The following is a 26718-nucleotide window of genomic DNA, read 5'->3' on the forward strand; positions in this document are numbered from 1 at the left end:
AAGATTTGTTATTGGTAACATGGTTTGGATGTTGCATATTAGTTAAATAGAAGGCTAGTTAACAAGGAAGGAACATTCATGTGCCCGTCGGTCGGTTGCCGTCGGCGCCCATACATGTGCCGCCGACGGCAGCGCGCGGTCGCCGGTACGCGCGCACGTAGCTCGTAGCCGCCGCGTAGCTGCCGCGTAGAGGCTGCGTAGCGACACTCCGCTCCGCTGCCTGCTACAGTCGCACTCATTAACAATGCCAAACTAATTAACCACTCGAAAACACGTGAAAGTCGACGCGTGAAAACAGACTGAAACAGCATGCACCGGCGACGTGCGGCGAGCGTACAGGAGCGAGCGCTACGAGAAGGTTGCCGCCATATTGGCGGAAGCCCCGCCCCCCGCGCTCTCGCTACTGTCCATTGGCCCAGTGCTGTATTGAGGGAGGAGCCGTCACTGGCTAAATGTTGCCAGCTTTTTGAATAAATAATTTCAGTAATTTAAGTAATGAAGGCAATTATGGCGTTGTTTAGCTAAGTTTGCGCGGCGGCGAGTGGGAACTTTATATTTATACCGCTCTCTTTATGTACGCCGACGCGCGGTTAATGCGCCCGATCTGTTTACGTTGCGAACCGGGAGCGAGCTAGCGATTTATTGCGCCCGACTCCGGTGCACGCCACGCGATTTAAACTGCAATTATTTTACGCTATAAGGAAAACATATTACACAATTTAAATGAGTTTTTACAACACGATTTATTAATGCAGATGATGTAGTCCAATTTACTTTCTATTCGAACAAAAGATGAAATTTTCTTATTATTTGTGTCACTTAAGCAACTTAAGATATTTAAAATCAAAGAACTATACTCTAGTAAACGAACTCAGTAGAATGGAATATTTTCCAAAAGTTATAAATGCGAGCACGGTTGCGTCACAGTAGTCCGTCAAAGATCCAGTGTCCACACTTCACGGGCAGAAGTAAACAGTGACGTCACGAAGCGTCATCGAGGCGATAAAAAGTCGATTTTATTCGCACAAGTTCGGCCAGCTGACTGCGCCCCCCTCCCCGCAGGCCGGCGCTGCACGCACTGAATTTTCAGTGTGGCGAGATTTCAGGGCGAGGGAGACGGGTATAGGCGGAACGGTGCGAGTGAGCGAGACGAGGGTATGAGTGCGCGCGGCCGCGGGCAGGCGCGGTGGGCGGGCGCGCTCCGGATGATGTATAGAGTGGTGGAGTTAGGTTCAAATTGGTCCGGGAAGTGGCCGAGATTAGAGCCAGCGCGGGCCGCAACGCGCCGCGTACGTAAGCCCACTTAAGACTGTTTTTAATACTAGTATTTTTTACGCGATCCCGACAGGATTTAGCGGATAAGCGACGTCGCCGCGATCGTGCGCTTTGATTTATCGGTATCGGATTCGTATTTGGTTTGTTCTCTGGTGTATACGTTAGTGGGTGACGGGCGTGCGCGTGGTCGCGTAATCCCGCGGCTTGTACCAGATTATGACGGATATCATCGGATTGCGTGTACACAAACTGTGACCCAGCGTGCCGAGGAACCGACCAGCTCGCCAGTGTCACCTGTCCGCGCCGTCTCCGATATTTGTCTGTGAGTATGTTCGCCGGCACATGTTTCACTTGTTTGGCTTTACTTATGACAGGTGGATTGGGAAGTTTTCATTCGAAACTGTCTGGTTGGTTGCTAAATCCTCGCTGAACGTGGTCTGAGTGAAATATTTGTAAATAAATAAATAAATAACGTCGGTCGCGTACTTCCTGGCTGGTGCTGAGTGCCGCGTATTACTAAGATAGTTATAATTCCAGCGCGTATATTTAAGTGACCAAGTAATCCCACTTAATTAGGTATTATGATGTGTGTAGTAGAAAGTATATGTATGACAAACAGGTTACTGGCTGCTTGCTCAGTAAAGCTGATGCTTACTGTTGTTTAACTTGAGAGGTGCCAATATTTACGCTGGGAATAATATTACTTACTTATTAAATTACTGTGACTATAATACCTAGGATTAATATGATTAAGTGGTTGTACCCATGACAAACTTCTGTAAAAGCATGGAGTAACATTATGTTTCAGCTCCCTCTTATGTAGTCTATAGTAAATTCTCTTTGCAACAAAGTTCTAATGTAATTGTACTGTGGTCAAAATAAAAGTTTGCATTAGGTATACTTACTTATTTTATTAGGTAAATATAATTTGCACAAGATTTCTTTTAATCAATAGTTTAACTATATCAAAATAGGCACCTATTGGAATAAAAACTCTTAATTGAAATTTTAAATTATCCGGTTTGTACTCTACAATACTATTTAGTACACAGAAATAATCCTGAACAATACATAATCTGCTTCCGTAAAATATATACCTATTCATATTTTATTACTACCTATAAAATAAACTGGAAAATAAAGATAGTTTTTCATAATGCGAACAATCAAATAGTATTGAAATGCATGTAGGTAGGTAAAAATATTATATTAGGAACAACAAAAAATTGCAACAATTCCATTTGTTTATTTTTACTTTAGTTTAAACAACTACAAAAACTAAAGTTATGTGACTTAATTGTTTCCATAAATAAGAGCAATTTTATATTAATAGAATTAAACTATTAAAAAACATTTTTTATTCAATTATAATTTTAATTAAATAGAAATCGACAACATCAGATTTTTTAAAATTTTAACTGCCAACGCTATGGGTTTTATAAGAATAATTAATAAAAAAATATTTATTCTTGCAACTATACCTTTACTTAACTATACCTACCATAAAATAATTAAATAAAATTGTACTTTTCAGAACATTACAATCAATATCACATATTACTTTTACTAAACAAAAATCATACAAGTAGGTAAATTACATTAAACCATTTAAATTTTTAGTTCTCACCTTTGGCCACGTAGAAAACTTTCCACTAGGTCTTTATTCTGTAGAAATATCAGAGTAAATTCTGAGAAGTACTTTTTAACAACTTTTTTAATACGGAAATACTTGTTTTTAAAATGGTCTGCATTTTTAATACAGATTAACAATCAATTAAACATTTCCTCTTTATATTAAAAGTAAATTATTCTTTGTTTATATTTAAGTAAGTAGTTTTTCCACCTGCCGGTTTAGAAGATGTTATTATCCAGACACTAAAATATTGACACCAGACTATAAAAAGTTTCAACAAAAAAGTACCAATAAAAAGTGTTGCAACGAGGAAGAACACTATTCAATCGACCATTAAATCGCTTAATTACGACGTGAAAGACAAACAAACACACTTTCACATTTATAATACCAATAAGTTATCTTTTTGCTTTAAATTCTTAGTATATTATGTATAGAATAATTTCCTTGAGTGTACTTTGGATCAGGATAAATCTGTACATGTCTAAGTAAGTTGCAAAGTGCTTGTTCACTGCTAAGTTGTTCCGTCGTTTTGCCAAGGAATACTCATAACTTTACCTCGCACCACAATATAGTCTCGACTTTATCTTTCCTTGAAAATCAAATAAAATTATTATTTTATACAATATCTACAATGTTGTATAAGTTTTATTAATTTATTGGTTGAATCTATCGGTTTCTAATTATAGGCCTAGATTAGATGGCGACTAAAAATTGTTGAGTAATTTTTAGCAGTGTAGATACTTACCTTAACAATTACTTATACTTTATTTTATACTTAGATTTTATTTCATTAATTGTAAAGATATCACCCATGATCAATTAAATACTTAATACCGGAACATTTGGTGGGGTTAAGCCTAAAATTAAATTGAGTTCTTACATAGTTTGCAATACATGCAATATTATACAACACATTTAATATGGTTTACTTACAAAAATATACTACACTATTAGGTACTACAATTTACTACAAAAATACATTTAAAATAACGCAACAATTACAAATAATTTTCTCAAAGAAGTAGGCAGGCTTACCTACCTAGGTATAACTAATGTAATTTACTACCACACCCAGAGTAGGTAATTTAATTATAACTTAACCCAGTCCTTAGCAATTGTTTTAGATACAAAATTGTTACTACGGAATAGTTTAAGTAATCATTAAATGTCTCTGAATGCGGCAGTTAAACTTATTGGGACCAATTTTACAATGTCTGGATAGCTGTTATGTACCAGATAAATTTAAATAAATAATGTAATTTGGATTCAAAACTATCTGGCACATAAGTCCTAAAAGACCGGCAATACACTTCTAACGCCTCTGGTGTTTCGGGTGTCTATTGGCGGCGGCGATTGCTTGCATTCAGGTGATCCATCTGCTCGTTTACCGGCTTATACCTTAAAAAGTGGTTATCAGTTACCTATATGAAGGTTTTGAATGATGAGTTTAATCTCATAATAACAGTTATAATTAGTATTTTCACAATTGCATTCACTGATTGTAATAAGGTTACCTAATTAATTACAGAAATAACAATAGTGCGACGGCAGTAAAAACAATTTTGATAAAATTTTATCATTATTGATTAAAATGAAATAGATATCATTTGTAGGGTTCCTTGATAATATTGTAGCTGATCTAAATTTTGTCTAAAAGATTCGCCTGTTTTAAAATACAATTACAACGTTCTTAATTCTTAAGCATTTGTCTTAAAAAAAAACTTTTATGACAAAAATACTAAGCGAACTTAGTTGCAAGTTGAAAGTATATTTGCAGTAGGTAATTTCTTTACTGTGTAAGAAGAATTCAAAGAAAAAATTACCTAATCATTTAATAAATACATATCTACATTACATTTGAAATCAACTAACAACTGCTGAGAACAAAATATTCAAAAACATGCAACAGCAACATACAGCAACAATATTTTTCAATCTGTATAACTTACTTAAGATTGTCGTTGTTATAAATGGATAGCTTTTGATTAGGCACAATTATATTAAGATATATTATCTATAATAACACATACATTCAACAGTTAACTAACTCTCCGGTACGTTCCTATAGGTACAAAAATAAGGTACATGTTTAGTAACTCTAACAGGTTCAATTTGTTAGATAAGTCAATCATTTATGTAGGTCTTTAATTAAACAGTCACAACAGCAGAGAAGCAATTAAAGTAACTGACATTACACATAAGTAAAACATAGTTAAACAGGAATTAACAGCATTCATAAGTTGCCCTCTCAGTACTTCAGGCGTGCCGATAAAATCTCCTCAATCATTATGCAACCTTTCAAAAATATTCCATATCTCTTCTTACTATACATACATACATATTATACAAATATATACTTAACTATTTTCCTAATACAAGTCGTTCTATTCTCACAAAAACTTTTCACACAATCTTCGCCTATATGAGAACATGAAGCTAGTTCCAATTCACAATTTAATTCGCTACATGCAATGCAGAAACCATTTTGTAGTACACCAAATCCTTGTAACCGCATACCAAAAATAGCCGTAAACATACAAGTTTCGGCGTTGGTGCGCCGCGTTCCCTATCAGAATGATAATTTTATCTCTGTGTTAAATTGATAACATGCAGATAAATTGACATGACGTCGGTTTGTACCTCCACTTCTGTGTACGTGGTTACGCCCAAAATTATTTATATGTCCATGTTTTGTGAAACTAAATGCGCTTTTGTTGTTGTTAAAAAAGTTTATAAGGTAGTATTGAGTTTAGATCTGATTTTTATCTGTCTGGTACCTGAAAGAATAAGTTAACCTAACTTAAGTTATACTAGATATCTGTTAATGTGATATTACAATGTTTTGAAACACATTGAGCTCTATGCTTTACAGACAAGAGGCAGGTAATGCAAATTTATTATTTGAATTAAGCTGTTTAGCATATTGTTTTAAGAGTAGTTTTGCAGATTGCTTCTTGCTTAAATTCTTTAACTTTTTCAGATTGCGTCAATTGCAACTTAGTGTTTTGAAATACCTACCTTGTTTCATAAATCCTAAGGATGATTTTGCATTGAACAAGTTGCACATCCACTTTAGATTTCATATTTTGGCAACAAACATATAGAATTCCTAAGCAATGATAAACAAATGATTTGTTAGAGAGAGATAGAACCTTGAATTATTTATATCTGTTAGAAAGAGAGGCATGCTATACCTAGATAAATATTTATCAATGAACTTCATAGTATCACAAATAGCGAGCACGCTGAGGGATTTGTAAGAAGTGAATTAAGGAAGATTATATATCTGTATACATATAAAATCATATTTGTTTGCAATTATAAACATTTTGTAGTTATTATAAACGAAGTAGCGAAGTAGAGTCTGACTCTCCCTCTCGCCTCACCTAAGGTGGGAGAAGACATTGGATGTCATGATGGGACAACCCTTCGAAAAAAAATCATCATCGATCTTAAAAACCATATAGGGTCAGAAGAAAGAAAGAATTTAACTGTATGTTTAATTTGAGACATTAAATATAAATTGTTCTTTTGCTTGCTTTATAAATTGTCTCTTTACCGTTGATCTACTCAACCAATCTTCAATTCAGTACTATTGTAAATACATTCCAACACAGTCAGTACCTACATTTAAATATCTCCACAAATAAAATTAAAGTTACTGAATATCTCACTAACGCTTATCCATCGTAATCCAAACAAAGGACATTAAACTTCCAGAAAAACTGAAATAACACCCTATCCCACAAATAATACGTCACATTTTCCCAAAACCACAACTGTATAATAGTAGTAGACTCATACTATTTAAATATTTACTTAGTACCTATAACATCTAAAAATAAAGGTCGTTTGCAAACAGACGTTATCTATAAATCGAAGTGCTTCTTATGTCGAGATGGTATCAGCTCATTGACAATGCTATAACATGATGTTATGTTATGTTATCAATAGACATAGTCAAATATTTACCATGTTACATGTGTTTTACATGCATTATTGTTACGTTTCGTTGATAAAGTTAACATGCTATTGAAAACTGTATTTCAGGAAGGTTAAAAAGTTAAAAAGTTTTATTAAGATCTTCGTAAATCTTTGTTAACGATAGTGTTATTTTAAAGTCATACTGACTAAATTCTACATTCGTTGTATTTCTTGTATTGGCATCATGTCAGTTCATTGACAATACCATAACATGATGTTATGTTATCAGTAGATACATTGAAATATTTACCATGTTAAATGTATTTTACATACAATATTATTAGGGTTTACACATACATTTAACAATGTTATTGAAAAGAATATTTTAAGGAAGTGAAAAAGGTTTTAGGTTAAGATAGCCTTCATTGGGATTTGTGATATAAAATTACATTTAAAGTTGGTTTTATTTCCAAGCTATAATTTTGTAGGATCTTTGTTTTGTAAAGCAAATCCTTAAACTAATCAAATATACAATTTCAGTCACAAGTCTTAGTTAACAAAGTCAAAGAATGACTAGTGTTAACAAAAATAATAGTTTTGTTAAAATTAGACATTGACTTTTTAAGATTTAAAAATCAGCCAATCACTTTTTCCGCTTTGTGTGAGGCGAGAGGGAGTGTCAGACTCTTACTGACTAAAATATAGATAATGTATTGACTTTTGAAGTAGCTCTATCAATGATGAGTATAACAGTTAAGATAACTTCACAGATGATATTGGATGCAAGTTATCAGTTAACATCTTGTGTCACACATTTGATCTTGATTTCTCCTCACCTGTGACGGCGGTAGACTTCAAAGTGTCAATGTTTTATGATTAGCTCGTCAATTTGTTGATTGTAATAGGTTGTTGCAATGTTATGACATTGCTTGTTACAATGAGATGCGGAAATTATGAAGTGCATTATCTCTTGTTGGTAGGTGTGGTTCGCAAGCTTAAGTGTCTTTGTGTTTTTTTATCGACTTTTTAAATCAATTGTTGACATTAATCACTATTCAAATTTTGTTTTTCTGTATACTTATTGGTTGATCCTTCCGTAAATGTTAAGGATAAATAAGTTCCTAGCACTTTCGACTAAACGTTTTGTAATTCAAGAACCCAACTTAAGAACTTTTGTTTGGCCAATTTACTTGTGGCACCACTACACAATCGTACCTATTTATTAAAAAAGACTAAGGTACCTCATAAATTCCTACTACAACACAAATTAATACGTAACACAATTCATATTAAACCAAACAACGTTAAACTAGGACTACCGCACACATAATTTCACTTTAGAACAGTTACGGACTGTTCCAAAGTACCGGTGTGTAGAGAAAAGTTCGACACCCGACCTCCTTGCACCGAGGACATCAAACCGATCCGCCTTCCAAGTAAAATTCGAACCAAATGGCGTTTTAATAGAGCGAAGCACTTTCACCAACTTAAATCTTTGGGCTTAAAAAAGGCTTTACATCGGTTTAAAGGGATGAGAGTGGCTCAAGCGGCTCGATTGCTGCCTTCAGCTTTGGCCAATTACTCACCGCCTAGTCAAGATTACAATCGCGTTGTGTGAGCGACGATTACTGTGTCTGTCATATTTGCTTTGCTTTGTTTTCGAGATATTTTTAGACTTTATTTTGTCCCTTGAAATACTTGTTTGGGTTTATTTTTAAGTTTGTAGGTTTTTTAACTGAACAACGTTAAACAGACCAACTCGGATTGAGCAGGCGTGGTGATTGCCAATCCGCATTGAGCAAATGTGGTGATAATGCTCAAACCTTCTCCGTGCGAGAAGAGGTTTTCGTCAGTTATAGGTTGTTGATGTTTTTTGAGTTCATATTTAATGTTCAAGTCAATTAATTTATTATTGCTAAGTAACTGGGTTTTAAGTTTGACTAAGTAGCTAATTGTTATTTACTTTTTTGACTGAAATTAGGAATTATTTTTTTCATCATTATTAAAAACGACTGTTTAGCGCCTAGACGTTTTTAATAGCACTAAATTGATAAAAATAGAAAACAATATTTACTTTACATACCTTTTTATACTCATAGGCATTTGTTAAAAGAAAACCTTTATTTCTAAAAGGTTTATATTTATTTAAAGGAATGAGAAATAAATCAAAGCAATAAGTTTGTATACCTATTTAAACCAAACTCTTTACTAAACATATTCTAAACCTATTTGAATTTAAAGAATAAATGGCGTTAGGCATTTGTTTTATTTAGTGGTGCATTGAAAAAAAGTACAAACGTGCAGTTTATAGACAACCATAATTAAGTTTATTTTAATAATGTTTTAAAAAACAAAATCAATTGAAAACTGAAAACACAAACATGGAAAGGTGAGACAACAATTTATTAAAAAAAGTCATAGCAAAAAATAAATAAGTGAACCGGGAATATTGCAAAAGCCGTTCGCATTGGCGCTCGATACTCTTTGCTCTTATTTCTGAATATTGAATTCCCGTCGGCCGCAGATAGGCACTACAGCGTAAAAGGCAATTAAAGCTATAAATCATTTGTGTGCCCTTTTTTCCTACTTTTACCTTTTCCTAGCCATAACGGGAGGTTTTATGTGCTCACTGAAACACCAATGCCCGTCCACTGACAACGCTATTTGAAATATGAAAGTTGTAAAGTGATATATCTCCATCAGGCCGTTTTATGGTGCTTATTTTTTTTACTGCTCAAACAACGTCGTGTGCCGCTTTAAATCAAGCTGATATTTTAACTAAAAATGATTTATACGCGTTTGGAACTTTTGTTCGACCAGGAAGATTTTGTGTAGTTAGCTTGTTTATGTTGGTAACTAACTTAAATAGATTGTGTTAATAAATTCGTTTGGTTTAGTTACTTTATAGGAGTTTCTTCATTTATAGTTAGGTATTATGGACAGTTTGAAAACCGGTAATAGGTATGACGATTAAATTGTTATGTACCCAGACGTCCAATAAACTGCAACGTTTAGTCAATTAAATAACACGTTCAAACATAGTTGTGTTGTCAACTTATCTTGAGTTTGCAAACTAATTGTGGCTGTAAACTGTTATAACTCAACTTTGTAACTCCGATCTTTGTTGCAAATTATGACTTCGAACTCGTAGCTGTGTCTAAATCACCACGTTTCTTTATTACAATCGAAATACGAAATATGAGTGTCAAATTCACTTAACTCTGAAGTAAATACTTATATAAAAATGTTGTCTTTGTTTCAGTGGTCGCAAGAATGTGGAACCGCGCGTGATCCGTGAACCGATCACTTGCGCGCTTGCTTCTTTCCACCACCGTCAGAACAGGCATCATCATTCACCTCCGGGTGTACAAGGAGGCGCTAGCGGCCGGAATGGAGCCGCTAAGCGAGAACGGGCTCTGTCTATCGGAGCTCGAGCTGCACGGAGGGGGTCACCTGCACGAGTCCGTGGCCGCGTCCGTGGGCTCCGCGATCTCGAGCCTCATGGCCCCCTTGCATCACGAGCCGCAACACACACCTCTCCATCATGCGCCGCCGCTGCATCATGAACCGCTTGAAAAGCTCAAATGTAAGTGTTTTCTTTTATCTTACTATTAAAAACTTTTAGTGATTTCTAACCATTATAGTGTATGTCACTCCGTGCCACTGTTTTAGGTCTTAGCAGGTTCTATCCACATTGTTTTGGTCTCATCATACTCATGCATTTGGTTCTTATAAAACATGAAATAATCTATTGCTGAGGTTTGGACAAAATCTAAAATAAAAGGACTAGTATTGACTTCATGATCGTTATTTAAAAATTTTTAATAGAAAATAATTCCATTCTAAATCTGACCGGATTTTTATTATCAACAGTTTTTTATTTAATTGAATAGAACGGTACAAAATACCAATTACACTACTCAATACAATACTCCTTATTTGAATGAAATTAAATTCGTATCATCGAATCACATAGATCCGTGTAGAAACCAACGAGGAACTCTTATATTGTCGAATAAATTCCGTTTTAAACTCCGCCCGGCCAGTAAATAAAATAAACGGGAGTTTTCGCTTTTCATTTCGCGACGCGTGCTCGCATACGATCGAGTCATTCGGCTCGTTTTATTTTATGAAGATATACTGGGGCTGGTAGCTTCTCCTGTCCTCAGATACGAACCTACAAAGGATTTGTCCATGTAAATAAATGCAGTCTTCTGCCGTTTTATTTCCCATTGGCGCTATGAAATGGATGGAAAGTGTGCATAAATGACTACTTTTAATACATATAAATACAATACAATATATACATACAAATACTTATAATATAAATACTATTGAAAAAATATGAAAAAGATACGGACCTAAAATTTTTTTATATTAAAATGCGATTTTAAATTTAGCTTTCGTTCTTTTTTTAACCACCCGTGATTTCGATCTTCATAAAAATCGAAACTATCTTTAAATCGATGACACTAATAACAACTTTCATTGATAAAGCACTCATAAAAATTACATGTCTTTTGTCATCAATAGTTTATAATGGAGGAGAGTGCACGTGGTACAGTCACTGATGACTTTATTAATGGAGTGACACGCGAATAAAAAGCGGTCCATCGTCACAGGCGATCGGGCAGGAGGACCGTGACGCGATGTGGGCGCACTCTGTATACAAAATTAGGGATTATTCACTTCCCACCCGCGTGACACGCAATTCAGCTCTTTTGTCTACGCCTGTACCTACATGTCATGTTACACGTCGCGTTTTTGCAATATACGTGTTTTGTAAATAAACCTTATTTCTATACATACATACTTACATACAATATTAAGAAAATGATCATGTAAGAAATCTAGAGGCTTGTGTATTTACTTACTTAAGGCTGGTCTATATTATTTTAATAGCTTGTATAGGTTAGATTTTAAAGTCGATTGTAGTAATCACAGCCATTCAATTCACATTTTTATTTTAGTGATGTTAAGTATAGGTAGGTTTATAATGATTAGCTTTCTATCGGAAGACATACTAAATTAACTAAAAATCACGGTTTACTCACGTAAATTAGTGGAGAAAAGCTCTACTAGTTTCGAGAGAACTCTGCTCATGATGAAGAGTCCCTTTGTGACGCGAAACCAGTTGAGCTTTTCCATTAATTTACATGAGTAAACTGTGATTTCTAATTAGATTCGCTTTTTACTTAATTTCCATTACCAAAACATAATAATTAGTTTACAAGAAAACAATTTGTGCAATATAATCACAAGCAAATCGACACGGGTTGGGGTGCGGGGCTAATCGGATAGTTTTTACAAACACATCAATATCGGATTACGCGCCCCCTATATGTTTAGTTACGCAATTAGTCATGCCGCGAGGGACTACAACTTTAAAATTGGGATGAAGATACACTTCTATTTGCATTTTTTGTTTATGTTTACACAGAATCTATTCTGTAGATACATGTTTTAAGTACAGGTTATACAATTAGTCACGTACTTACTACTATCATTAATCATCATGGGTATATTTTGCACTGAAAAAAGTTGAATAATACACTAAGATATAATTACATATATGCATTAGGTAGTTTCCATTTGTGATCCTATCAGCATCTGGGAATAGACTTGCTTTTTATTAGGTAGGATTTCAAACAAGCAAAGAAAGGGTGTTACATTTGCATAGTTTTGTATTAGTCAAATTGACTAATTAATATTTACCTACGCACTAGTATGTATTTTGCACGTGAAGTTGGACGTAAAAGCAACGATTTGCAATCCATCACAGTCAAACAAAAAGAGCAGTTGAGGCAATCATTTAAAGTCAATTTGAATGGATCGGGCATCATCCCTCTCTTTTACGACACTACGTTTTTAATAATACAAAGGTTTTTTGTCTCACTTGCACACAAAAAACAACCCTCCGGAGTCGGTGGAGCATTATATTGCGATGATTAGCCTTGCACTTGCCGCGTTTGCCATTGAATTTAAATGGGGGATTAAAATGCTACTGTGTGCATTATATTATTAAAGCTCTATTGTGTGTTACTTCATTACGCGATTACTGTCGTCATTCTATCTTTATTTGCTTTATTAATTTCACTTTGGATAGTTTTATTATGGAAAAAAGACAACATAATGTTAGTTTTAGTTGTTTCATTCTTAAAATTGATATAAAAAATGCTATACAAACACTTTACGTCTTTTACATCTTACAATTAAGTATCGGTTAGCCATGTGTGAACGCTACCTTAATTCAACAAGCTCTTGATTGGATCGTAAAAAAGTCTTTGTAAAAATTGTGTCTCGATTTTTTTGCATATGCGGTTAAAAAATCCCATCTGTTCTGCGTATGATATCGCCTTCCCAAGCTTATCCGTCGAAGATTGTTCCTATATCCCGAGATTTTTATAAAATAGGCGAAAAACACGTTTCGTGGCTTTAATTTTAAATTGATCAGGTTTTGCGGAATCTTATTAAAGCCTCTTCGTTCGTTGATTCTGTCGATGGCTTTTTTCACCTCATCCGCAGCTAAACCGGGGGCGGATCTCATTATTTCCTTGGAACAAAATATGGGAAATTAATTAGGTGGGATTTCAGAGCATTATTTTTTCATGTTTATCATTCTCACGTATGTGAAAATGAATATTGTTTTTCCTACGATATTTTCCCTGGATTGTGTAAGGTTTGTGGATGTTTACGTTTTTGCTGGAAACAACCAATGTTACGAGCAATATTGCGTTCATTTCAGAATTATTGTAACTATAATTGTCTCATTTAGACAACTATAGCTCCATCAAGTTGACGTGCACCTAAACATCCGGAGGTCAATTAATTTCACGGCATTATAGGATATAAAAATAATCCTCGGTCATTAAATAAACAAAACAATGATTACGGAGTCTATTAGACATATTTAATAAGAAAAACAAACGTTCGTTTTATCGATTAACCAACTTTGTGTTGGGAAGTTTGCCAAACAAAGAATTGGAAAGCTCGGCTCGCACCGTCGCGCGCCGCGGCCCACGTAATCAACCATTTTGTGATGTGAAGGATTACAAGTTGCCACCGAGTAAGATGTTACGCTCATTTTGGACTAATATTCCAAGTAGCTTGATTAATTTACGATACTTTCCATTGACGTTACACTTTTATACGAGTACATACATGCGTAGTTCAAAGACATTCAATTGTTTTATACTGTAGCTAGCTAGCTTAAGAAAATAGTTTCATATTATCATCGTGATATCCTTTAGCTATTATTTAAAACATTTTTGGGATCTACAAAAGAGTTTTATCATATTACACGAATGTAAATTGAATATTTCATCAAGTAGGTTGGTATGCCCGTGAGGTGTGAGGCCACGGGCCCAAACAAATATTTGTTGTGTTAGTTCACGTCTTGGGTCGAGATTACTGACTTTATCTAAATGTACCCAAATCTGACCGACGCACGCGCTCGTTACTGAACCGTTGTTGAGATGACAGGATATTAAGTCAAGCTGGAATTTATCTCGTTTTATTAGTGGATAATCTTCTGTAGAATTATTTGTTATATTTCTGTAAGTACACACAGAAATATAACTCAAAACGCAAGCGTTTTGCTAACTTTGCATAATTTCGATAGACACCTTTACTCATTCACCTATGTACGAATTGCCTTATCCAAGTCTAAAGATTACTGATTCACTAAGAAACGATTAACCGTTATACCTAGAATTTCCCAGAAAACCCTCTGCCCAAGCACCACAACTGTAGGCACCGTTTGATCCATACTTTTTCTGGCGCGGTTTTGTTTTACAAGATATAAAATCACGGGCAGACATTATTTATCTGCAGAGTAACAAAAAATACGCAAAAACCTGGTGCCACACTGTCTGACGTAGAGACGGGCGCGTTACTATAAAGTATTTTTTCTATGGATGAAAAAACTGCATCCCCCTGTGTGTCATATGAGCCTTACACCGGGCCCGTTGTCGCCCGCTTTGATCGCCGACCCTGGTGATAAATTAATATGACTTTTTTTTGTAATTGATGTTTAGAAAAACATTCTGACAAATTTCGCGTTGAATTTTGCGCGGTGAATGCTGATCGGGCTTGCAAATACGAAAGTGAAAATCGTTGGTTATTTTGGTACTATCATTTTAGTAACTTAACCGCCGTATTCAGAGTCATGTAATGATTAACTTAACCTAGTCTTAAGCAGTTTAAGTGATCATTAAATGTCCCTGAGTACGGCAGTATGTTACCAAGGCTGTCTTTACATTTTTTATGTACTTGCAACTGGCACTACTTGTGTACCTACACATTTCAAAAACTATAAAAGGTTGTGGCTAGTAAATACTCTTACATAATTATATTTTAATCATCTTTAACGACATTTTGTTATAATTAACTATGTTACTGTTATTTTGTCTCTAAGCTCATTCAAAGCAATTTTATTAACCTTTGCCTTAATACTTTAATCTCTTCTATTCCAAATCAAGTTTAAAGTGATAATGACCAAACTCATAACACATATTAGCATGTGTACAAGCTATTAAACATTGTCAACGGCAATTAGTGAAGGCGAAACTAAATAAATAAAAAGCTTGGCATACCTCGGTAGACATGTGACACCCATTTTGAACGCCTGTTAACAAATTAAACCGATTTGTTCTGTTATTCTAATACTGCGAGCTATGGGAAGTGTTTGTGTCGAGCATATTTTGACAAAATTTATTGCTACCACGCCTCCTTGACGGGCCTTTTTTCTGGTTCCTCAAAGAGGGCGGATGCCGTGACATCTGTCGCGCACTATACGCGGTCACGCCCTCCTCAAAGATACTCATGAATTTTGAAAATATTGACAAATTGCATAATGCTTTCTTAACAACTCGGTTTCTCAAAAAGTGACTCGAGGTTTGTGTGAGTTTAACGGTAAAAGTGATATTGCTGTAATGGTTAATTTTAAGAGATAAATTGAGAATCTTTGAATAAAGTTTTATGATAAAACTTAAGATTCAAAGATGTGATTTGTGAAACTAACATAAATTGTATTTAATTAATCGAATCGAAGAAACCAAGCCGGAAAAAGTTGTAATGAGTATCACACCTATTAGAGTTAATCGATCAATACTACGAAGAAATGATTGAAATTAATTAAATCCGTTCGTTATTGACAAGTAACAAAAGTCAAGTAACGACAGTTCTCAGCGTGAGGTCCACTGATGTATCGGCAAACAATAAGTCAACGGTATAAACACACAATATTTACAATGTGTGTGATTGATAGTGGATGACAGATGTCGGGTCAACCCTTGCGCTGCGACCGGCCCATCTGTCACTGAGCCCCGTTATAATGGTCAAAGAGATACCAACAAAACTAACTTTTCCGCACTTTCACCCTTAAAACGGCTTACGAATCATATGTCCCATAAATAACTTTCGTTCACAAGCTCCATAAGTATTCGCAAACAACACAATAAGGGAATCTGATCACAATAAAATGAAGATCATTTGCAATCGACGTTCCCCCTTTATATCACCAATTCGAAAATATATTTATTTCTTATCTTGAATAATGACGCCATAAAGATACGTTTTACAACACACGGCCAGGTAATATGTAGGTATCTAAAATAATGCTCTCATCTTTTGTATAATATTACTTTCTGTTTATACTCATTTTATTTGTTGCTATAAAAGGGAAGAATAACGGTTGTTAAAACAGTATCTGTATACGTTGAACAAACAGGAGACTTAGCAATAAATCTTTTTATTTTATGACAAATTGTTGTATGAACGGCAGCTCAGTCACCCTCGCGGTAACAAAAGATCTAGAACAAACAGTAACATAATGCTGCGATGGTCAAACACCACACCGCGACATCAACTATTTGTAAACATAAACACAATGATACCACCCCGCGGCAATAACTGTATGAAAGTACACAAAATACTCCATTGTATCACTCTGATTTATAGCTTTTGGGGCAGTTAGTACGTTGGAACTTTATATAAATTGTAAGAGAAGCACCCGAAAGACAAAGAAAACGTTTAATTGCAAGATTGTTGTGCCGCGGCCTTTCATGCTAAAGTGATATAAATAGTTCCAAATAAAATTTATTAGACATTGTTAATTCGGAACGAGTTGCAACTATACGTGCAGTTGATGAGGAATTAGTATAAAACACGGTGACACTAACGTGAAATATGATACGAGCCTCTAACAAAAGCGAATGACGTCGCTTTATGATCTGCGACGGTCCCCGGGTCCCTGCCTCTTAATTATAATATTATGACTTCACATTATTCCACAAATATGGTTGTATGGCGCAAACCCTTGGAGGTGGGAGAGATAACGTATTGTATTGAAACATTTTCAACATAAAAGGTTATTACTCGCACCCCTTGGTAAGAATACATTTTATGCGTTCTCATTTTTGTGTGCAAGGAAAGTACTGTCGTGATAACATGGCTAAAATTGTAGTGTAAAAGTTACAAGGGATAAATATAACGCTATAACTAGGGTCCCCTAAACAGATCGGGGCTATAATTTTGTAATCACCATAAAATCTGTATCACCGCACTAATATATTTATGACATTACAGCTCCCACTAATATTTATGCAAATTGAAAACGTGCAGAATGGCATCGTTTACGCGACCCTAATCCCTGTATAACGGAGACCAACATCGACATATGTCGCTTTGACTGTTAAATTTTATTCTACTAGTTGTATTAGATATTTTGTTAGGGTTTAAATAGATTTTCAGTGCCTTAGCCAGTGCCTTTATCGTTAAATAGGTTAAAAAGAAGTTACTTGGTTTATAAAAGATATTTGGCTTATTGGAAATTCTTTTTGGACTGGACTGGACTTTAGTGAACATTTACCGAGTAATGTAATAATAATAACATTAAAATCTGCTTTCAATACCGATTATGCACTCACCATGACCAAAAATCAAATCTTTAAATTAAACCGCAGTTCCCGATTCATTTGTAAACAGAATGCGAGCAACCGCAGCACCCTATTCTACTTGTCATCATAGTAGATTTGTACACCAAATGGGAAAAGTAATTTGTGTCCATATGGGACCAGTGATTGCCTTCTGAACAGTCTCACCCTCGACCCGGTCGCCGAATAGTCTTTTGGTGGCCAATTTCGACGCCCCAACTCATTTCCTTAGATCTCTTTTAATATTACAGAATACGGTCCCATGTTCTTACATTGTACTCGGTTTTGTTAGGGTTAGCTCTTTTATATATTGTGTAATATCATAAATGGAGTCAATTTATTAAATAAATGGTTACAGAGCGAGTTTGTTTTTGGGGTTATCTTTTTGTAATTCGTACATTTTAATTCTATGTTTTCTTATCGCATTTGTAGAGAAAAGTGAAATAACGTTTCCAGCAAATTAGGCTGTTATGTTTCGTTAGTGTCGGTAATATAATTATAAGAAACAAAGCAACTCGTCATTATGATTTAAGTCCCTCGATTTCGTTCCCCTAAGTTTGGTTAACAGGAGCGAGGAGCAGCTTGTGGCTAGTAAATAGTAATAATTTCGCGAGGCATTTTTACAAGTCTCAGGTGGTCGGTAATTTGCTTGCGGCAGAGGAAGGGTTACACTTGATTTATCTCGGCCGTAATGCGCGCCTGGGGACGCACTATTTCGCCCTGCGCTCTTCTCACAAACCATAAACACTAATTTATCTAGTACCACAAATTAGTTGCTTTGTGTGATATTCACTCGTGATTTAATGATCTTATTTTCTTTATGATGTCCATAACTAACAGAAATATCTCTCACTTAAACGAAATACGGCATTCATAATTTAAAATAACGAGAGTTAAATGTGTGAAAAGTGAGTTGTTTAATAGTTAACGCGGCTCTGCACACGTTGTAAAATGTAGAAACGACTACAAGCGACCTTGAGACCGATAGACACGTGGCCAATAAACAAAAGGCGAGGATCCTCGAAGCGTACGTGTCATGTCTCTTCGCAACAATAACGAAACATGAAAAATTTCCAGACGCCCACATCAGACTGATAAATGGCTTCCGAAAATCCAAAAGGAAGTTACAGCTTACTTGGGATTTGGTCTAGAACCTCTCACGTCCCATAACTGCTGCACTCCGCTTTATTACAATTACCATAAGCCTCAAAGTCCCGCACTCCACGGCTGGCGGGTGTGACTTCATCATTTTGAACCTACTTACAAGTGCGGTAAGACGGTTATTGCTTGGGTGAAATAGAAACCGCGACCGAGCCGTACACTCGGTACAGTCGCAGCCAACTTTAGCACTTACCCCTGTTCTTTTAAGATTGGAGTTGCGAGTGTACGAATCATCCGCGCGAAAGTTATGCGCCGTTCGTGCCGCCGAGCGGTCCACTCTTTACATTTTATGTACGTGTACGATATGTTGGCGGCTATTTGGAATACTAATTGAGCGTGCCTACGGATTCCAAATCTTGTCTATTTACTTTTTCCGGGACGAAAAATAAGTTATCGTAACACTCAAGTGGGGATTCTTTTATTGGTATTATTATCTGTAATGGTTTCTGTTGTTGACTATCACCTAAACAAATAATGAGCTTCCTTGTGTTACGTAAGCTGTATAAACACAGGTAGTACTAATTTATATTTCAAACACCGTTTCCCCGACAGCATCCAATCTACAATTTGAATGGAAAACCAGTAAACCGCGAAATGATGATGAATCGCGCCCGAGAAAAGGCCTGGCAGAGCGAGATAGCGTCTCTAAGCCCAACATTAAGCGAGAGAAGGATGCAAGGTGGGGAAATTAGCTGATGCTTCCGTGAATTTGTGTACGTTTTCAATGAAGCCTCTTTACAGTAGGTAAAATAGGAATAAAATGGATGGGCCCTAATCCAGCGGCCATTTATAACTTACACGCCATTAATTTGAGTGATAATTCATGAATAGCGATGCGATTGGTCGTAGATATTGGATTCGGTAAAGTACACAGTAGCCGTGCCTACCGACACTCGCGTATTACAATTTCTTATCGCTCCGGTAGGTGGGTAATCTAATCAAATTTTACAGTGAATGCTTTATGCATTTTGTAATAATATTCGTGGTACGTACCAAAATGGAGTAGGTATGAACATTCTGAGCTTTGTTTTAATAATTATAGTGTACTAAGTTAGTTAAGATAATGAGTAAAGTTCGCGTGTGTTGTGGAAACGGTCAGGGCAGTGTGTTGTATGGTTAATTGGGGCACACGTAGTTGAGTCAGTGCTGCACGGACACACAGACATCTCGCATTATTGTAATTACTCACCCATTACAGCACGTCACTGTGGCTTACAGGACGTGATGCTGTAGCCGCCTCAACATCACTTGAATAGTACAGCCTTTCACTTTACGCCTTAAATGGAATGCAAAATTGGATAGTATATTTTGAGACATTTCAAATCCGACTGCCTCGTTGGCCGAGTGGTTGCAACTGCGACTGCGGGGCAAGGGGTCTCGGGTTCGATTCCCGGGTCGGGCGAAGTATTACTGGGCTTTTCCCGGTTTTTCGAAAATTTCTCAGTGGTAGCACGGAGTCTGGAAATGTGCCCGGTATATGGCAATAGGCTCACCACCTATTACATGGGACTCACAATATAAATTGTGAAAAGTGGGTGTACACAGTGGCACTACGTGCCATAATGTGCACCTCTGCCTACCCCTTCAGGGATTAAAGGCGTGACGATATGTATGTATGTCAAATCCGATTTCCAATCCTCAAATTTTTAACCCCAATAGGCCGGAAACGCACTTCACCATGTCGTGATTGCTTACCATCAGGTTTACTGGTTTGCCATCTTATCCCATAAAAAAGAGATCATATCACATTAACGGAATTGTTCCCTCTTCATAGATTGACTTCACTATCTACACAATAGTCTTATCCAAGCCATGACTCAAGTGCCACTAAAATAATTCCACATCCGTGGACCACCTCTAGTGACCTAAACTCAAACAGTAGTGGCCAAGATTACACTCATATATAAAAAACCGTAGTGACGGAAGTATGTGTTGGCCCGTCCGTCAGTGCTTCCGTCTCGGCTATCAAGGATTATGGTATTAACCAGACGCCATCGCCATGGTGGTCGTTGATAATGGCTGCTTAGCGTTCACTAACAATCCCATCGAGTACTTCAAGTGATTAGCTTTAATTGGACTAAATGTGGCTTTGAATGTAGGTGATTGTGTTATTTGTGTGTTATTTAGTATTTATATAGTTGTGTTGGGAAGATTCTGTCTTTATTGTAGATGGTAATAGATAAGTATTTATGGCATCTTAGTTTCGTCACGTAAAATTGTTGACATTTGTCAACAAAGTTTTTTGGAATCTCTAATTTTTAACAGCACAATTTAACTCTAAATAAATTATGTTTAATGTTCATCCCTATCTTTTTTTGACGGGTGAAAATCATCCAATGACCTTTCAGTACAGTCCTATGGCAGTGCGTATCAAAGTTTTCTGACAAAAACCACCCCGTAAATTAAGTTCACTGCAATATGAAGCCGGAAAACAGGTAACCCGCTCGGCAGTCGGCTTTTTACAGACGAGTAATGTTCATCCCTACCTTTGTAAATAGTAGTGTTTCAGTACTGTTTCTAAAATATATGTCTATACTATACCATAACATCCATATCTATTTTTGTATATGTAATGGTTCAAAATTGTTGGGATTAATATTACTTGACTATTTCTGTCATTTACGACAATCAATATGTATTAAAGACATTAAATAATGATGTGCTTGTTTCAAGAAGTAATTCATTCTGCTTAGTTGTAAGAATGTGTTTAATAACTAAGGATTAGTCTTATTTATGATATGTGTATCTATTAATATGATATAAGGAGTAGGGGACTCTGCATTGAGCGACCGGCTTTATTTCGATTTTGGTTTAGTACTACTCTACAAGTCTACAGTCTAACATATTACGTTTGTATGTGCCTATTCTTTCATAAAGATTGTGTTTGCAATCGGAACTCTAATTGAAAAAGTACGGTAAATGAAATGAATAAAGTGAAAAATTAAAAAAAAAAACCTGTTAAAATATTTAAGAGGAAGTTTCAGATTTAAGAAATTTTAATTAATAGGTAGTACCGATATAATAGACCTATTTTGAACTAGAAATTATATATTACTTATCGTTACTTTTCTAGTATCGTATACTTCTCTTACTCATAAAATATCTAGTATCTAGTAGATATAAAATGATTAAATAAACTACACTTTCAACACTGCAAGTACTGACTTTTTGAAAAGCTAGAGCAGGTACAGCCGCGGCCGCAGCACGGCGCACGGCGCGCTCGTAAATTACAAGCACTTATCTATGTTTACCTCGCGACTATCTGTCTTTAATGTAAATACAAAATTCTCTGTTTATATTCCTACACATTTTTCTACAGCCTCTAAAATTTATAACTTTACGACTTCGGGACCTATCCTTCTAGCCGCCAAGTTTGATGTTCGTGCTAAATTAACAATAATGGAAATAATATTGTTTTACGACGGGGAAGGAGTGTAATAAAATTTAAATATAGCTAAAAAAACATTAAGATGAACCTGCTAAAAATATTTTATAGGAATTCCGACCCTATTACAACTAGCAAAAAACACTAAACTTGCTTTAAATAGTTGAAGAACTTTATTCAGCCTCAAACGTAACTTATCTTGGAGTTTCTAAACAAAACCCAGTTTTGATTGCAAGTTGATGTAACTTTACATTGTTTGACACAGTTTTGTTTCTAATCTAGTTTCAGTAAATAGAAAGTTTACGTATCGCGTGTTATCCTGAAGGCGTGAGTTGCCGCGTGTTTGATGTAAAAATAGCGTTTGTAATGTTCCGCTGTAAACTGCGATATCAACTCGTTTGTGACGATATCGACTTGTCTATTGTAACTGGGAAATACATAGTAATATGTATACCAATTGTTACGATTGCTCTATGAAATTAGGGGCACACATAATAATGTACGAGATATGAACCTACAGATATTTTGAGATATAAAAGGTTAAATTAAAATGTCTGTACCTAAATATTTTTACTTAGGCTATATAAAAGAAACACAAATTAGAATATTTTTTTTTCTTTGTTATTTTGTTGCTCTTTGTTATAACTGTTTGTTTTTAAAAGGTAATAGGTAGGTAGGTAATAGTATAGTAGTTTTTAGGTAGTAATTTTCACTAAGTTAATTATACAATTATAAAACTATTATCAAAATTCACATTCAAGTAAACGACTCATAATTTTTGTAATATTTTACAACTTTCATTCGCACTTCGCATTCATATACAAACGACTTATAATTTTTGTAACCTTTAAAACTATTGATACAAATTACGAACGAACACAGCTATCCAATACAAACTAAAATAAAATGCGGCTAAACACACTATTGCCATAGAACACAAGACAAATACAATTAAACAAATATGATATACCATGGCTGCTCGTGTGTGGGGTGTAAAACACTTTTATGTGCGATTGCGTCCACAGTTGATCACATTTAACGAGTGTGTAGAGAAGACGGTTTAGAGCCCCCAATAAAACAATAAACGCCCTCTTATCACGCGTTATCAAACGCAGCAAACATTAAATTTATTTGTACGCGTTCCTTGCTCATGTACTCGTAAATACGATTGTATGAACCGACGTTTGTTTTAAACTGACACGCGATAACGTAAACTAATTGTGTTCAGTTTAGAATAAGCACAGGTGGGTTAATTGTGCCTTTAGATTTAGATTATACTTACGAAAACTCGTGGTTTAGATTGTATATTGATATTTCTCATAGTTACTATTTTACTAGTGGACCCAAACTTTTAAGCCTTAAGAGACTCCGCGATGTTAAAGTTTATTTATAGTAAAGTATTTTGAAATGTAAGAAAAGGTCAGAAATTCTGCTTTCTAGTAGTATTTTAGGGAAAAGAGAGTAAAGTTCCTTAAGAAAAGGAGGATTCTCCGATCTTATGTTAGTGTCATACCTGTTTACAGTAACAAGTTATAATAGAATATTATATCTCAATAATAGCAAGACACAACGGTGGCAAAAATTACAACATATGACGCAAGATTTTTAGTCATGAATCATCAAAATGGTGACATATGAACTTGATGATATTTTTCTACAAATATTGAATTACGTAAACAGAAATTCAATACATATTTTATTCTTATTTTTACAACACACCAAAACCAACAATGATAGTGGAAATGAACCAAATTTATTGCGTTAAACATTTATTCTTCAAATTAAAAATAAACATAACATTAAAACAAAAGAACGAATTACAATGCGGTCACATTTTTAATTGTAATTACTGACAGCATTCCCGGCTATCAATTGTACGGATCGTGACTTTTCCCAAAACAATGGGATCAGTACACGTTACTGCGAAGACGGCGACTTTAAATAAACATCAATAAAAATCAGTTATAACAATATTAACAATACAATGGAAAATAACGTGGATTTCCACTATGTTGTGTAATACACAGATTGTCTTATAAGCCTAGTATATTGTTGTTTCGACGCAGAATCCAATATAGCAATGGATACAAATTCACAGAGCAGCCAGTGTCTGTGTTTACTATTGCTATTCATTTTACTTTTTACAGAAATCTTTGAAATAAGTATGTGAACTATTAAGTGATTCGAAGTAATATTTTACTTGAGTACTTTTCTATACTATTATTTCCATTTATTTTAACTGTAATCTACATTAACATATATGAAAACTAGCGTCAAAACTGAAGTTTTTTTATCTTTCAAGTTATAACTTTTGCTCTTAGCAAAACAATAAACTTTACAAACATTCTTTACTACTCTAATCGATCAACGTTACAACTGAATTTCGTTAATTTTTTTTTAAAAAGCCATGCATATGTAAGTCTCATATGGCGGGCGCTATAAATAAGGGCGCGCTCACACGGTCGTGTCTCCAGTGAGTAATTTGTTAACAAGTGTTCGGGGACACTTAATTACGTTGCAAGCAGCGGGGCGTCATCGTCGTTCAACGAATACATTACTTTGTCAAGATATCCTCGTTAAATAATGCCGCTATTAGTAAACCTTAATTGAATTTATGGAAGCAAGCGTTTCATGTTTCGCTTCCGTGATTATTACTACTTACTTGATGAGATCGCTTTTGAGAAATTGCTTGCCTAATAATTTGTATGGTAACTTTGAACTTGGTGAGTTGACTAGAGGGAAATGACAAATAAGTTGTTTTCATATCTTCAATGTTTCACGTCATTTTATTAGTGTTCATCTAGGATTTCTATTTCTTCTTCTCTATCCTGATCTTTGCCAATTTATGTCGAGGTTTTAATAATGAGTCTTAACCGAATTTAGCTACATATGTAGCAAAATTTTATCAATTTACATAGATCAAGCGCCATTTGCTTTTCATAGCTCCATGGCCAACTTGAGTTTATTCCACATTCTTGATGTCAAACCTTGTCCTGTATCGTGAGGTCTTTTACAAACATACAATTTCACTTACACGTAACACCCATACCCAAAACAATAATTTGTGGATCACAAAGAGTTGTCCCGTGAGATAATCGAACGCACTAGTCTTTGCACAGCAGCCGGTTGCCCAGCCACCGCGCCAACCATGCAGTCATTATTATCACATCCACTTAATTTTTACAAATTAACATTACAAAACAAAACTAAAAACTTCTGTTAAGGTGTCAGTCATTCTTTCAGATAAGTAAATTACAATTTGAAATATCCGTCTCATTTCGTATTTACATCTACGATGTTATAATTATTTCGTGATGTTTCATATTTTCATTCATAACACACGCTGCTGTCACCTAATTCAAACAGTTTATTTTAAGACGTGAATGTCACACGAGCAATTGTTTCTGTTGTTAAAGTCATGAAGTTGTTATCTTATGTAATGATACCTAAGACATAGTTAACGAAGGGTGAATCACTGTTCAGTATTTCCGCTGAAAATCACGCTGTTTTAATCTTCTATACATAGTATAAAACAAAGTCGCCCATTTTGTCTGTAGTCCCTTCGTATGCATAAAACTTTAAAACTACGCAACGGATTTTGATGCGGTTTTCACTAATAGAAAGAGTATTTTCTCCGACAGGTTTTTATATATAATTGAAATACATTGAAACTATATTAGCTGAGTTATAGCGATTTATGTCCAAGAAGTCAGAAAAAAAATCTAATTGAAGATTGCATTTGTGCGTGCGCCGCTTATACCGTTGGATACAAGTAAGAACAATGTATAGCAAAAACATTGGTCTTTATTAGTTCTACAAAAAAGTCCATAGTCCGATGACATATATCCAGCTTTTTTATTTAAGTCACAAAAACTACTTTTCTGTATTAAAAAAACATTTAATTCGTTGGGTGATGTTTAACTGGTGATATAACCAATAATACATATATCCTTATCATAATAAGTAAGTTCATCATCACGAGCATTTAATTTAGATTATTTTTGCAGTTTACAGTGTGTTATTTAGACATATAGTTTAGGAGATATCACGATATTAGTATTGCGGCACGGTACGGGCCGGCCGCGGCGGCGGGGGCAGCGTCCCTATAAATAATATTAAAAAGTAGGTACTACGACTTTGATCTATACATATAATACAAAAAAAAGATCTGTACATTACTTAAATATTTTTTCCAAAAACTGATAGGGGGGGCGATCAAAGAAGAGTCACAGAAAAGAAAAAACATTTTAATATTTTAAACGCGGTTAAGGGAAAGAGAAGTTATTGTGAATTGAAAATTAGTATCCAATATGTGTTGGTGCGTTGACTGTATTTGTCGAAGTAGCGGGATACACGCAAACGAAGTTGCGCGGGTCAGCTAGTTTTATATAAAAATCAGTTGT

General features: G+C 35.2%; 1 protein-coding gene across 2 annotated transcripts in view; it reads left to right on the forward strand.

Moving 5' to 3' along the window:
- Positions 1-799: 799 nt before the first annotated feature.
- Positions 800-26718, forward strand: part of LOC118265365 (pituitary homeobox homolog Ptx1) — a 42587-nt gene continuing 16668 nt past the window's right edge. The window contains exons 1-2 of one of the 2 annotated variants that reach the window (XM_035578198.2): positions 800-1597; positions 10098-10421. In XM_035578198.2, the coding sequence (XP_035434091.1) occupies positions 10226-10421 (196 nt within the window). In that variant the 5' untranslated portion in view covers positions 800-1597; positions 10098-10225. The remainder of the gene's footprint in view (positions 1598-10097; positions 10422-26718) is intronic. The other variant, XM_035578199.2, reaches the window with a different exon arrangement.

Source organism: Spodoptera frugiperda, chromosome 28, assembly GCF_023101765.2.
Source record: "Spodoptera frugiperda isolate SF20-4 chromosome 28, AGI-APGP_CSIRO_Sfru_2.0, whole genome shotgun sequence".
NCBI lineage: Eukaryota > Metazoa > Arthropoda > Insecta > Lepidoptera > Noctuidae > Spodoptera > Spodoptera frugiperda.